We start from the raw sequence: 15,801 nt of genomic DNA, 5'->3' as shown, positions 1-15,801 counted from the left end.
TAGTTACTATGTAATGGAATTCAAAGGCTTTCTTTTTAAGGTTACGGCATGTTGGCACGCTTGGTAAACTGGTTCTGTTTGTTGTGGTCTGTATGTCGTATGCAGCTTTTTGTATTTTGCATGGCTCTGACAGGCTGGCAGTGGCAGTGATGAGGTCTACCAAGGTTTCTGAGTTAACCCTCCCCCTCTCCCTGCTCTCTATACAGGCTCCGAGAGGAAGAGCTTGCGCAGGCCAGCAAGCAGCTCTGTTTGATTGTTGTTGACTCTGCTTAGAGGCAGACCGCTCCAGAGGCATGGGGAAGGTTACCAGAGTGATATCAGCACTCACTCCTCTTTTATTTCTTCTGATCCAGCAAGGTAAGGCTGCTCCCCAGGCTCACAGAGACAGGGGAAACATGTGCTGTTAGAAAAGCAACATCTTTTATGTGAAATAGGAGCGTTTTATTCTAAATCATAGCCTAGCAGTCTCTCTCTCTCTCTCTCTCTCTCTCTCTCTCTCTCTCTCTCTCTCTCTCTCTCTCTCTCTTCCATTGATGTGCTACCTTCACCTCTCACTTGTGGAAAATTTGACAGAAAGTGACATTTATAAAGGGGGTTTTCTGTGGCTGTTTTTTTTTTCTTTTTCTCTTATTCATCCACTATTGTTTGGTTCGTTTCTTGTGTGTCGACTGAAACCTTCACTTCACATGACAGACATTCACATGCAGAGTTGCTGAGTACTGTATCTTCTGAGGAGTTATGATCGTGGTGGCAGGGGGAGGTTGTTTTTAAGGATTAAAGAAATCGTAGAGATTTTATTTAAACAACTTAAGCATGAGTCGGGTTCTGAACAAGTTCCTAGCCGTTCTTGTGTGTCTGATGTCTTTACTCTGTGCTGGGCTTGGAATCGAGACATCAGGAATCACCCACTCTGATCCAGGTAAGAACGAGGGATTTGTGTTATTATGGTAACATTTTTCATGAAGTGACTCAAAATACGTGTATTTACACAGTCGTTACTTAGTAAATACATGTGTACTTATACATAATTATAGTGTTATTATACATAGTTACAATGTACTTAATGTGTAGATTTTTTAGTACGATATAACTCTAACTCTAAACCGACAATCTCTAACTTTAACCCTGATCTGATACAACTGTGTACTTACATATATCATGCATAAAGATGTCCACATTAAGTACATTGTAACTATGTATAATAACACTGTAATCATGTGTAAGTCCACGTGTATTTACTAAGTAACTACAATGTAAAGACACAGTCATTAGAGACACTTCATGGAAAGTGTCACCGTTGTTATCTATGTACTGTCTACAGTTAGAAACCCAATTGTTGTGCAGTCCCCAGACTTGTGTAAATAAACTGTCTCAGAGATCCAATTAGAATGATGGCACTGCTATCCATATATGGATAAAACAAATAGCATCTTTCATCAAGAGAAGTGATGTTTTTCTAGGCATCTAATGTTGAGCAAGAATAAAGTGGCTGTAGAGCTTTTCATAACTTCCGCAATCGTAAATCACGAAAAACTACTCACTTCTAAATCTTTTGTAGTCATTTTTGTATTACTTTGGTATAAATACATGTTAATTTGGATTCATATGTTGTTTTTTCTGACTTTATGTGAACGAAAAGACACAAATTCGCCCGTTTTCTCATTGGAAATAGTGATATTTTGAAATTTACCTGTCCTGGTCACAAAAGCAAAGTTTGTGGGGAATAATAGCCATTTTCTATACTTTTGAGGCATAAGCAATTAGGAAATAACACTTACTACCCAGGAACAAAAAAATAATAATAATTGTTACACGGTGTTATGAGATATGTATTTCAAGGGTTCTACCCTGGTTAAATAAATACATTGGGATTGGTAAAAATGAGGATGTTCTTCATTATTCATCTAAGTGTATGAGTGTCCATTGTTATCTGCCATATCTAGCAGTTTTCCTTTTTCGGTTTGGTTCAGCAAAGGGGGAGTTTGTTTGTGTAGTGAGGGTTCTTTGTGTGTTGTAGATTTCATTCTGTTCTGCAATGTTCCAGACCCTTGTAGCATTACATAATAATACAGACCCCGATCTAGTTAAGTATATAGATGGTGCTGTGTTGATCACTTGCTGTGTTTGTTGATATAAACGTGCGATCATCCTTAGAGAATAGTGAGTAAATCACGATGCTCCTTATAATGACAGCTCCTCCTGGCTGCTAGTTTAAATGAAATGTGTGTTCTGTGGAAGTGTTTAAGGGCTAGGAGAAGGAGGGGAGAGTGGTCTTGTGCATGGCCAGATCCTATGCACAGGTTTGTTAATTTATATAATTATGATAAACTTACCAGGAAATATCAATTGAGACGAAGGCCCTTGTTTTTCAAACAGCTTCAACAAGTTGGGTGCGCAGAGTGACATTGCATCTTGTCAAACTGACAAACACAGCGAGTGAGAGAAATTGACTGGATCTGTTTGTAGCTTTCTGCGTGCGTGAAAATCTTTTAAATTATTTTTCTATAAACTTAAATGTTTGGTTGAGGATATAAAATAATGCCAGCTAGGCCAAATGGGTTCCAGTGGGTTAAGTTATTCTTATGGTGTTACCTCGGTCTGTCAGGAGTCGCTGTTAAAATCCCTTTTTAAAGTGTATTTCACTCTTTTAATACAGTGGTTTATGTAGTCAGACATGTTTAGTGGAAACTGGCATCCGTTAACTTGTTAACTGAGTCATATTGGTTTTAAAACACCAACAACAGATTGCATTGTATTCTTCCACTGATATAAGTCTATGATAACTGGTGAGCAATCTTTTCAATGGGCTCATCAGTTGATATTCCAGTTATTAAAGGAAACACATTAACACCAGCAACAGAGCACGAGTCGTCAAGCTGAAAGGAATTCAAACCATACCTCTCATTGCCGCTCGCTTGTCAGCCAGGAAAATTGCTCAATAAAGTTTATAAAAAAGAGTGGATTGGGTGCATGGTGGGCATTACATTCTCATATAACACACAACCCCATGCAACATTGTCTATACAATCACCATAGCTCTTATTAACAACCCCGTTGGGAATCTGCAGAAAGGCAAATGAACTACACTTTAAAATGAGTGTCAATATTTGAAGTAGCATATTTCCTGCTGGATTCACATGAAATCCAGGACACACTGAAATCTTTCTCAGGTTGGGGATTTTTGAATTCATGTCAATGTTATTGTCAGGGTTAAGTACGGATTTGAATTGAAATAGTAAATCACATTTTTGTATGAATGTATGTAATAACAGTCACATTACAGACAGGTCCTACTTGTTATGAAGTGTTCTGTGTCGTGTCAATTAATTTAGGTTTCTTTTAGTATTGAGCACTATTGAGTATTCCATAGCTCTGAATGTATTTCTTATTAACTAGGTAAACATGAACGCCAATGCTATTAAATGCGCACATATAGGTTTTAATGTTAGACCAGTGTTTGTGTGCTTAATCAGTTAGAACTAAAACAGGAGGGAAGAAGAGAGCAGAAATATGTTTCCCCCCGAGAAGCTTACTGAGATTAATCATCTTAATTAAAACATGGACCAGCCGATTATTTGTTAAGTATTGTACATTCCAAAAGTCTCAATTTAACCCTTTTTATTGTATTATTTCATGACAATTATATTCAGATCGGATTACATAAACTTTATTAACACCATACAGTTACATAATAAAATCTTAGTAAAATCCCCCCAAAAATAAAAATAAGTGTTTGTAATTACACATATATACAGTTCGTTAAAAAACCCAACACACTGTGACTATGTGCAACTGAAGTGTAATTAATATAGCAACAGATTAAAATCCTTGCAAAGTGTAATACAGCAGTGAAAGCATGATAAAGCATAGATAAGCATTATAAAGGATAGGGAGGTATGGGAAAGAAAATTAATAAACATGGCAAACCGGGGTAAAGTAGCGTAAATGCATAGATTACTATAGCATGATAAAACTGCAAATACTGTGATAAACTTTCCTAAGAGCAGAGCTGCTATTTCTTTTTCTATGTATTTATTCACAGTTTAATTGTATGCAAGCCTTCTCTCAGCGCCTTCCTGCAGCAATGTCTTCTGTGCTGGTCTCTGATGTTCTTCGTCACCATTCTTACCGGAATTCAAAGAGCCCTGCTGTTTGCTTTATTAACAATCAAAGGAAAAAATTGTTTTATTTTCTAAATCAACCACAAGCACCACATCAGCTAAAGCACTCATTTTCACACAGGATACTCCGTGGCTGAGGGTGCTGTCTGCTCCAGTTCAAACCCCACAGGACTGAGGGCTGCGTTTCTCGTAAAACACGGGCTCAGCTGTGTGTTAATCTCAGTGTGCCATCACAAAAGATTTCACATTAATAATTTGTTATATACTGTGGTGTATACCTACCCGCATGCAAACCTGTGGGTGTGACTCGTGTGAAAATGTTAGACCGCTTTGTGCTTTAATTAGGCATCTTAAATGACATGGGTAAGCATGGGAAAAACCAGCATCACATTTACTGTGAAAACGTTCATGAGGAATGGTATTAAGAATCTGCTTGTATTTTATTGGTAACACTTTACATTCAGTGTCTCTAATGACTGTATATTTACATAGCCAATACATGTTTACTTACATATAATTACAATGTTATTATGCATAGTTACAATGTACTTAATGTGTCATTGCAGGATATAACATTAACACTAACCATATCCCTAAACCTAGCCCTAACTCTAAACCTAACCCTAACCATTTGCTGATACAAATGTGTATATATATCGTGCAAAAAGATTTACATGTGAAGTACATTGTAACTATAAATAATAACACTGTAACTACTGTGTACAAACTGGAAAGTGTTACCATTGTATTTCCTGAAACTACTTAACAGAAGAAATGTTTGCGCAGTAAAACAGCCGCCTTCATTGACAGACTTTTTGTACATATATATTTTTCTTTTTTCAGGAGACTCTCAGCCTTCAAAACTGAACTTCTCAAGCAAGGAAGAAGGACAGACTCTAACACTCAATTTCACATTTCTAAAGAAACTCAGCGTCACTGAAAGCATGAACCTAAACCTGAAAAGGAATGAACAGAAGATTGCAGAGATCAATTTCAACAAAGGACAGGGAAACAAATTTAATGAAAAAAGGCTAACATTCACCTGGCAGGGAGAGGCACAGACAGCCACACTATCCATTTCAGGACTCTTTAAGAATGACTCAGGGCTGTACCAGTGCAACTACGTCCTAAACACCATGGTTGAATTCAGCAATTCCATCAACCTGACTGTCAGAACCAGAGAAAGCTCTTACATCAATCAGACAGGTGAGCACTCCTGACACAGAGAGCTCTTACATCAATCAGACAGGTGAGAGCTCTTACATCAATCAGACAGGTGAGAGCTCTTACATCAATCAGACAGGTGAGTGCTCCTGACAAAGAGAGCTCTTACATCAATCAGACAGGTGAGCACTCCTGACACAGGGAGCTCTTACATTAATCAGACAGGTGAGCTCTCCTGACACAGGGAGCTCTTACATTAATCAGACAGGTGAGCTCTCCTGACACAGGTAGCTCTTACATAATCAATCAGACAGGTGAGCACTCCTGACACAAGGAGCTCTTACATAATCAATCAGACAGGTGAGTGCTCCTGACACAGAGAGCTCTTACATCAACAGACAGGTGACAGCTCTTATATCAATCAGACAGGTGAGTGCTCCTGACCCAGGGAGCTCTTACATAATCAATCAGACAGATGAGCACTCCTGACACAGGGAGCTCTTACATCAATCAGACATTTGAGCGCTCCTGACCCAGACAGCTCTTACATCAATCAGACAGGTGAGCACTCCTGACACAGAGAGCTCTTACATCAATCAGACAGGTGAGAGCTCTTACATCAATCAGACAGGTGAGAGCTCTTACATCAATCAGACAGGTGAGTGCTCCTGACACAGAGAGCTCTTACATCAATCAGACAGGTGAGCGCTCTTACATCAATCAGACAGGTGAGCACTCCTGACACAGGGAGCTCTTACATTAATCAGACAGGTGAGCTCTCCTGACACAAGGAGCTCTTACATTAATCGGACAGGTGAGCTCTCCTGACACAGGTAGCTCTTACATAATCAATCAGACAGGTGAGCACTCCTGACACAGTGAGCTCTTACATCAATCAGACAGGTGAGAGCTCTTACATCAATCAGACTGGTGAGTGCTCCTGACACAGGGAGCTCTTACATCAATCAGACAGGTGAGCGCTCTTACATCAATCAGACAGGTGAGCACTCCTGACACAGGGAGCTCTTACATTAATCAGACAGGTGAGCTCTCCTGACACAGGTAGCTCTTACATTAATCAGACAGGTGAGCTCTCCTGACACAGGTAGCTCTTACATAATCAATCAGACAGGTGAGCTCTCCTGACACAAGGAGCTCTTACATTAATCAGACAGGTGAGCTCTCCTGACACAGGTAGCTCTTACATAATCAATCAGACAGGTGAGCACTCCTGACACAGAGAGCTCTTACATTAATCAGACAGGTGAGCACTCCTGACACAGGAGGCTCTTACATTAATCAGACAGGTGAGCTCTCCTGACACAGGTAGCTCTTATATTAATCTGAGAGGTGAGCTCTCCTGACACAGGTAGCTCTTACATAATCAATCAGACAGGTGAGTGCTCCTGACACAGAGAGCTCTTACATCAATCAGACAGGTGAGTGCTCCTGACACAGGGAGCTCTTACATCAATCAGACAGGTGAGAGCTCTTACATCAATCAGACAGGTGAGCTCTCCTGACACAGGTAGCTCTTACATTAATCAGACAGGTGAGCTCTCCTGACACAGGTAGCTCTTACATAATCAATCAGACAGGTGAGCGCTCTTACATCAGTGAGACAGGTGAGCACTCCTGACACAAGGAGCTCTTACATTAATCAGACAGGTGAGCTCTCCTGACACAGGTAGCTCTTACATTAATCAGACAGGTGAGCTCTCCTGACACAGGTAGCTCTTACATAATCAATCAGACAGGTGAGCGCTCTTACATCAGTGAGAGGTGAGCACTGCTGACACAGGGAGCTCTTACATTAATCAGACAGGTGAGCTCTCCTGACACAGGTAGCTCTTACATTAATCAGACAGGTGAGCTCTCCTGACACAGGTAGCTCTTACATAATCAATCAGACAGGTGAGCACTCCTGACACAAGGAGCTCTTACATTAATCAGACAGGTGAGCTCTCCTGACACAGGTAGCTCTTACATAATCAATCAGACAGGTGAGTGCTCCTGACACAGAGAGCTCTTACATCAACAGACAGGTGAGAGCTCTTATATCAATCAGACAGGTGAGTGCTCCTGACCCAGGGAGCTCTTACATAATCAATCAGACAGATGAGCACTCCTGACACAGGGAGCTCTTACATCAATCAGACATTTGAGCGCTCCTGACCCAGACAGCTCTTACATCAATCAGACAGGTGAGCACTCCTGACACAGAGAGCTCTTACATCAATCAGACAGGTGAGAGCTCTTACATCAATCAGACAGGTGAGAGCTCTTACATCAATCAGACAGGTGAGTGCTCCTGACACAGAGAGCTCTTACATCAATCAGACAGGTGAGCGCTCTTACATCAATCAGACAGGTGAGCACTCCTGACACAGGGAGCTCTCCTGACACAAGGAGCTCTTACATTAATCAGACAGGTGAGCTCTCCTGACACAGGTAGCTCTTACATAATCAATCAGACAGGTGAGCACTCCTGACACAGAGAGCTCTTACATCAATCAGACAGGTGAGAGCTCTTACATCAATCAGACTGGTGAGTGCTCCTGACACAGGGAGCTCTTACATCAATCAGACAGGTGAGTGCTCTTACATCAATCAGACAGGTGAGCACTCCTGACACAGGGAGCTCTTACATTAATCAGACAGGTGAGCTCTCCTGACACAGGTAGCTCTTACATAATCAATCAGACAGGTGAGCACTCCTGACACAGAGAGCTCTTACATCAATCAGACAGGTGAGAGCTCTTACATCAATCAGACAGGTGAGTGCTCCTGACACAGGGAGCTCTTACATTAATCAGACAGGTGAGCGCTCTTACATCAATCAGACAGGTGAGCACTCCTGACACAGGGAGCTCTTACATTAATCAGACAGGTGAGCTCTCCTGACACAAGGAGCTCTTACATTAATCAGACAGGTGAGCTCTCCTGACACAGGTAGCTCTTACATAATCAATCAGACAGGTGAGCACTCCTGACACAGAGAGCTCTTACATCAATCAGACAGGTGAGAGCTCTTACATCAATCAGACTGGTGAGTGCTCCTGACACAGGGAGCTCTTACATCAATCAGACAGGTGAGCGCTCTTACATCAATCAAACAGGTGAGCACTCCTGACACAGGGAGCTCTTACATTAATCAGACAGGTGAGCACTCCTGACACAGGAGGCTCTTACATTAATCAGACAGGTGAGCTCTCCTGACACAGGGAGCTCTTACATTAATCTGACAGGTGAGCTCTCCTGACACAGGTAGCTCTTACATAATCAATCAGACAGGTGAGCGCTCTTACATCAGTGAGACAGGTGAGCACTCCTGACACAAGGAGCTCTTACATTAATCAGACAGGTGAGCTCTCCTGACACAGGTAGCACTTACATAATCAATCAGACAGGTGAGCGCTCCTGACATAGAGAGCTCTTACATCAACAGACAGGTGAGAGCTCTTATATCAATCAGACAGGTGAGTGCTCCTGACCCAGGGAGCTCTTACATAATCAATCAGACAGATGAGCACTCCTGACACAGGGAGCTCTTACATCAATCAGACATTTGAGCGCTCCTGACCCAGACAGCTCTTACATCAATCAGACAGGTGAGCACTCCTGATGCAGGGTCCAGGCAGCTGTTAAAAACTCATTTCAACCTAACTTGACTGAGTAAAAGAAACAGGACAATGTGGAAGGCACTATGCGCACATACGCATTTACAATTGTCATATTGTCAAAGATCTTCCAGAAACAACAGTAATAATCATAATGATTTTACAATAAATAGGTAAGTGGGAGCATTTTCATAGAAAACCAGGGCCCATGGAGTAATGTGGCGCAAGGAAAATCCATGATCACGTTTGCAGAGAAACCCAGGAAGTGGTGATAGCAGTGAGTGTTGTTTCCGACAGAACACAAAGCCAGCTGTGTCAAAGGGAGACTGAGTCACAAGCTAGGCGGCTCTCAGCACTGTGCTTAGCAAAGACTAGTAGGCAGTTGGAGAAATCACATCTGAACATATCCACAGGTGCCCTGCTTTCCACTGCATTGTAATAATGACACATGATGACTTATGCAAGTTAGTCGGGTCAAATGATGCTACAATCATCACACTTTTTGTAATTCCATTCATTTAACGGTGTACATCCTTTAGATTGGGATGTTGAATTGAGAGCATTTTCAACACAACTTAATAATGGGAATGGGGGGGGGGGGGTCAATACTATTGTTACTATATTAGTTCTGAGATAGATGTACATATAATGACGGACTGCCCTCTCGTCACACGTTTTTCTTCTCCAAATAAACACTTTAGACATAGGATGCGAGAAAACGCTGTAGCGTGCGTTTATTATTTACAAACAAAAATAAAGAAAACAAAACCTAACCCGATCTCTGGCCCTATCTAAACAGTTGTTGTCCCTTACTAATAATGAGCCAGGCTAAACCTGTTACCTCGTCTCCAAAACAAAATCTCAATCCAAATCGTAATCCCAAATACTTTTCAATAGTTTGTTGTCCCGTTTCACAATACTCACAATAACCTGCTTGCTCTCAAACTTTCTCAACCAAACTCCTACTATCACCCACACTGAAACACAAACACTCACACCCTTTTAAACATAAATTAATTAGTTTCCTAATTAGTCTGTTGAACTAACCTGGAGTTTGTCCTGACTTCAGTAACCTCTACTGGGTCCTAATGCCGCCATGAATGGTCTCGGCTAAACAAAAGTGTTTATTCCACACCAGGCTTAATTACTTCTAGTTTCCCTTATTTAACACACCGTTATCATTTAGCAATTTATCAATTAACCCATTTTTAGTTTGAATCTCAAACACATTATATTATTTAATTTCTTTGTTTACCATCCAGTTAGTTTACATTCTCAATTCACATTTTGTTTGTTTACTTGACCAATCCCTCACACAACGAACAGGCAGTTCATGTTCTGAAATCACTATAAAAGCTAGCTTAGATCACTTCTTTCAGTTTTTTCTGTCCCAAATGTAAAGTGCTGGAATCAAAAACTGAAATCAAGATAATCAAACAATAATAAAGGTGTTCAATGTTTTCAATATTGTCAGACCCCACGAGCACTGCAGACAGCCATCCTCAGGATCACAGCATTCCCAAGAATCCCCTCATTGCTGCCTCGGTGACTGTCACGGCCGTGCTGCTTCTAGTGCTCAGTTACACTGTGTTCCTCCTCTGGGATCGGAATAAAGGTATGTGGCTCTTTAACTTGTATTACTGTGTGTCATTGTACCAGGTTCACTGTCTTTAATGTATATGTGGTCTTCAACTTCTAATCTTCTCATTGCCCAAAAAGTTAAAAAAATAAAAATGTAATTTTAAAAAAAAAGTGACTGTAGCCATTTTTTTCTAAATGTAATCACTTTAATAGCGCTTATAGCTAATTTGCAGAATTAATGTAAAATATTCTATTACCAGAGGGTAGTCAGCCAGCAACCATTCACACACACATACACATCAACCAGCAACCAGTCACACACACACACACACACACACACACACACACACACACACACACACACACACACACACACACACACACACACACACACACACACACACACACACACACACACACACACACACACACACACACACACACACACACACACACACTGGAATACAGCACACCCTCGCTATAACGCCCTTCATTATAACGAACCTTCGGCTATAGCAAACCTGGTCCCTGGACCGCAAATACAAAAACACACACTGTCGCCATCCTGGTCTGTACGCACGGGATGCCACCTCTGGAGTGAACTTTGTCTTAAAAAATGTGCGCCGAAACAAAAATAATTTTATGTTGCAAAACAAAGCTGGAAACTATATTGTTTGTTTGAAAAAAGCAGTAACGCAGGCATGTCTCTGACGTGAATACAGATTGTCAAAAAACACTTTTTTTGGCTTGATAAGCAACCATGCGTGAATCAGAAGCACCGAATAGTCACTTGTATCACAGCTTCCCCCGAAAATTCACTCACCCACAAACCCCTCCCCATGTCCTCCTTTCACAAACAAGCAGACAAGCCCAATGCCAGAGGCTTATCCAGCGACAGTGGGACTAATGCGATGCATTCATATTTTCCGAATGGTTGTTTTGTTTGTGTTTACGGTCCTGTGAGAGCAGCATTTGCAGGTCACCATCACCATTACAGTAATCAGCCTGAAACTTCCGGTTGTACTCTGAACTGAGAGAAATCAGAAACCACGCAGCTAACCACAGTCCTCTCGTTCCAGGCACCTCCAGCCCACAGCTCGACAGAATCAAATGCCAGCAGGTAAGGTGGACTGTGTGCCTCCTGCTACAGTGCCTATCAAGGAAATATTTATACTGCAGCAAGATTTTATAACTAGGCAACCCGGCTAATCCTGCACTTTCATTATTCGACAAAAACATTCCCTCTAGGGGCTCCCGAGTGGCGCATCCACTAAAGGCGCTGTGCTTTAGTGCAGCATGTGCCCTATAGCCTGGACGTCGCAAGTTTAAGTCTGGGCTTTTCCGCAGCTAACCGTGGACGGGAGTTTCAAGGCAGCGCCCAATATGCTGAGCCTCACCGGGGAGGGCTTAGAGTCGCCCAGGGTGTCCTGGACTCACCGCGCACCAGCGACTCCTGTAGTTTAGTCATTTTGATCATTTTGTTTACTGATAAGATCAGTGCCAGAGTAATACAAATAATAAGAAATTTGATAAAGATATGTACAACATATCAAAACGTTGGACAGCTGGCTCTTTGAGCTAATTATATATATATATATATATATATATATATATATATATATATATATATATATATATATATATATATATATATATAGTATAGTATATATAGTACCAGTCAAAAGTTTGAGTACATCTGATCGAAACCAAGTTTTTCATGATTATCTATGCTTTTAACTGTATAAACTTGTCTATAAACACTTTATATTTCATTATATGATACATGTACTTATATAAGCTGATAATCATAAGTGAATTGCATTCAAAAATGTAATTTTTAAATGAAAATGTAAATCTTGTCAATTTCAATGAAATTGTCAACCGAAGCAAGGGGATTTCAATCTGGTCAAAGTCAGTTAAAAGTCTGAAATGTGTATAAAACGGTGTTAGAACACTGGCCTAAGTATAGAACTGTCTTTGTTAGATGTTCTCAGAGTTAACTAGCATGTTACCTAATTAACCTTTTGTCACCAATTATTGTTAACAGGTGAGGGTCCATGATTACTATTAATATAGGTAGCATAGGCACAAGTTTGTCATTCCTGGGAGCAGAAAATGGCAAAATACGCTCAGTTAAGCAAAGAAAAAAGACAGTCTGTAATTACTTTAAGAAATGAAGGTCAATCTTTAAGACAAATCGTAAGAACTTTGCAAGTGTCTGTAACTGCTGTGCCCAAGACCATCAAACGATTTGAAGAAACTGGCACTCATGAGAACTGAACAAGGTCAGGCAGGCCAAGGGTGACCTCAGAATCAGAGAACAAGTTCATTCCAGTCACAAGTCTGCGAAACCGGCGATTGACTGTCCCTGAAATACAAGCTCAGCTAAATGCTACTAGAAGTACAGATGTTTCAACATCAACTGTTTAGAGGAGATTGCGTGAAGCTGGCCTAACTGGAAGAATTGCTGCAAAGAAACCATTGTTAAGAGTGCAGAATAAGAGGAAGAGACTTGCCTGGGTCAAAAATCACAGAAACTGCACGTTTGAGGAGTGGAAGTCGGTCTTATGGACCGATGAGTCAAATTATGAAATACTTGGGTCCAACAACCGTGTATTTGTAAGACACAGAGAGGTTGAGCGCATGTGTTCTGCATGTGTGGTTCCCACCGTCAAGCATGGAGGAGGCAGTGTCATGGTCTGGGGTTGCTTTGCTGGTGACAGAGTTGGTGATCTTTACCAAGTCCATGGCAAGCTCAACCAGCATGGCTATCATAGCATACTTCAGAGGCATGCCATTCCATCAGGATTATGGCTAGTTGGGCAGTCCTCACACCTCAAAGTTGTGCAAGAACTATCTGGCGAAGAAGGTAAGTGAAGGACAACACAATCTAATGACCTGGTCTGCCCAGTCTCCAGACCTAAAACCCATAGAACTTGTATGGGACGAACTGGACAGAAGAATCAAAGCAAAGCTACCCACAAGTGCCCTACATCTCTGGGAATTGCTACAGAAGAGCTGTGAAGACATGTCGGGTGATTTCCTGCTGAAACTTTTTAACCAAATGCCTCGTGTTTGTGAAGCTGTTATTAAGGCAAAGGGTGGCTATTTTGAAGAATCCAGGATTTAGAGACAATTTTCAATTTTTTTGAACATTGCTTTGATACGCCTTATGTTTTGTATATTGTAACGTGTTTTCATTTTCAAGTATTTACAGAAATGACGTAAAACATTGTCAAATGAAAAAACCTAGTTTCCAACAAGTGTACTCAAACTTTTGACTGGTATTGTATGTGTGTGTATATATATATATATATATATATATATATATGTTTTTTTTTTTTTTTAAACTCACTAAATATTCATCCCAGCTGGTAAATGTACAGTGTGGCTGCCTTTCTCAGTGAAGTGTACGAGGTAATAAACATTCTGAACTGCAATGCTTCTGTAATATAATTCTAACAAAATTAGAGAGCCCAGAATGTTATGTATTTACCATGCTTTTTTCTGCCATAGTCTACAAAAGGCTGATTGCATAAAATCAGCTGTGAATGACGTGTGTGTGTTTCAGGAGAGCAAGCCGACCCAGGCCATGCCAGTCTACTCCATCGAGTACGGGGTCCTGGAATTCCCGAGACGCGGTGCCCTTCCTCCAGCAACGATGCCAGACCATGACGCTCATGTGGAATACGCCACCATCACCTTCCTTGCAGGACAGGAGGGGGAGCTGGGGGGGGGCACTGCTGGAGTGACTGCAGGTAGCAGAGAGAGAGCGAGAGAGAGGCCACTGTGCCAATCAGACGTCACTGCTGCTGACCTGACAGGAAAGGACCAGAACCCCACAATCCCAACCCTAACCCCTAACCCCCAACACCATACCCACACAACCCCACACCCACCCCTAACCCCAACCCCACCCCTACACAACACCACACCCCCAACCCAGAGATTTGGTGCCAAAAGCTAACAGGAGAATGTAAATAAAACATCAATTCATAAATAGATGAATACATTTATTCAGAATTTATGTACAGTTTCCGTCACGTAGAACACAGCCTGCTACTAACGCAATGCTGCTCAATAAGCACTCCTTCAGATAGCTATTTGTATCATAATTTAATCCCACTACTTTCCACACTGCAGCTCCTATTTATTTTACACTTACACTTTCTGTATAAAAAAGGTGAAATAAGATGCTAAGCAAGTGACTTTTGGAAAAGATGGTGTATTATCACAAGTGCTGGGAATAACTGTGACATAGACAGATTCCATGTTGTTATTTATATACAGTATATATAAAAAAAATAAAAATAAATGTGCACAAATGTGTGCGTGATTCATTGGGTTTGCCTACATGTGTTATTAAGGATTTTATTCATATAAAGCCACCAGAGGGCGGTGTTCCGTCCCTGTGTGTGGACGCAAAGACAGAGAGCTCAGTCCCCGTATCAAAGCACAGCACTGGGTCGGTCTCTATTGTCCCAATAAGCATGCAGACTCTGACACTAGCGGGAGTATTTTACAATGTGTTCGTCTCTACTGTCACAATAGGCATACAGACGCTGACACTTTAGCAGGAGTTGTTTAAACCAAGCTGTGCAGGTTGTGACAGAGCAGATAACATCTGTGGCTTGCAAAAGAAAGAAAAAGGTTCCATTGATGGGGCAGTGCTGGAGAGGTTGGTCATAAGAACATAAGAAAGTTTACAAACGAGAGGAGGCCATTCGGCCCATCTTGCTCGTTTGGTTGTTAGTAGCTTATTGATCCCAGAATCTCATCAAGCAGCTTCTTGAAGGATCCCAGAGTGTCAGCTTCAACAACATTACAACAGAGTTGATTCCAGACCCTCACGTTTCTCTGTGTAAAAAAGTGCCTCCTATTTTCTGTTCTGAATGCCCCTTTGTCTAATCTCCATTTTCGACCCCTGGTCCTTGTTTCTTTTTTCAGGTCGAAAAATACTGCCCCGTGTGAGGATCGAACTCACGGACTTCAGATTATGAGACTGACGCACTACCTACCGTTAAAACTCAGCGTGTACTCAGCACATGCAGCATCTAGCTTCATTTCTAGCTACAAAAACACTGCATTGTTACAGGGGTTGCGTAGAGATGATTTGAGTCATGCAACTGCCAGCCCAATACCATCGACAGTCACAGTGGCGCTGCTGAAGGCTGCACCTGGCAGTCCGTCCTTTTTCGTTAATTTCCTGTTTGTTTCGTAGCACAGCCTGTCTCCAAATCTCCCGTGGTTTCGTTGCTTTCTGCTTGCCACCGCTGATTCAAGCTCCAGTACACTGTTTTATTTCTAGGCGCTGC

The 15,801-nt window shown here is 41.4% G+C and overlaps 1 protein-coding gene across 1 annotated transcript; it reads left to right on the top strand.

Annotated features, from left to right (window-relative positions):
• The first annotated feature begins 256 nt into the window (after positions 1-256).
• On the top strand, positions 257-15,244 carry LOC121323602 (programmed cell death protein 1-like). The gene is made up of 5 exons (XM_041264750.1): positions 257-357; positions 4,965-5,327; positions 10,380-10,520; positions 11,566-11,606; positions 14,058-15,244. The coding sequence occupies exons 1-5, from the start codon at positions 294-296 to the stop codon at positions 14,451-14,453; spliced, it is 1,005 nt and encodes a 334-aa protein (XP_041120684.1). The 5' UTR covers positions 257-293; the 3' UTR covers positions 14,454-15,244.
• Positions 15,245-15,801: the final 557 nt, after the last annotated feature.

The sequence above is a fragment of the Polyodon spathula genome, chromosome 11 (genome assembly GCF_017654505.1).
Source record: "Polyodon spathula isolate WHYD16114869_AA chromosome 11, ASM1765450v1, whole genome shotgun sequence".
Taxonomy (NCBI): Eukaryota; Metazoa; Chordata; class Actinopteri; order Acipenseriformes; family Polyodontidae; genus Polyodon; species Polyodon spathula.
Note: the sequence above shows the minus strand (reverse complement) of the source record. Positions and strands in the feature narration are given on the sequence as shown.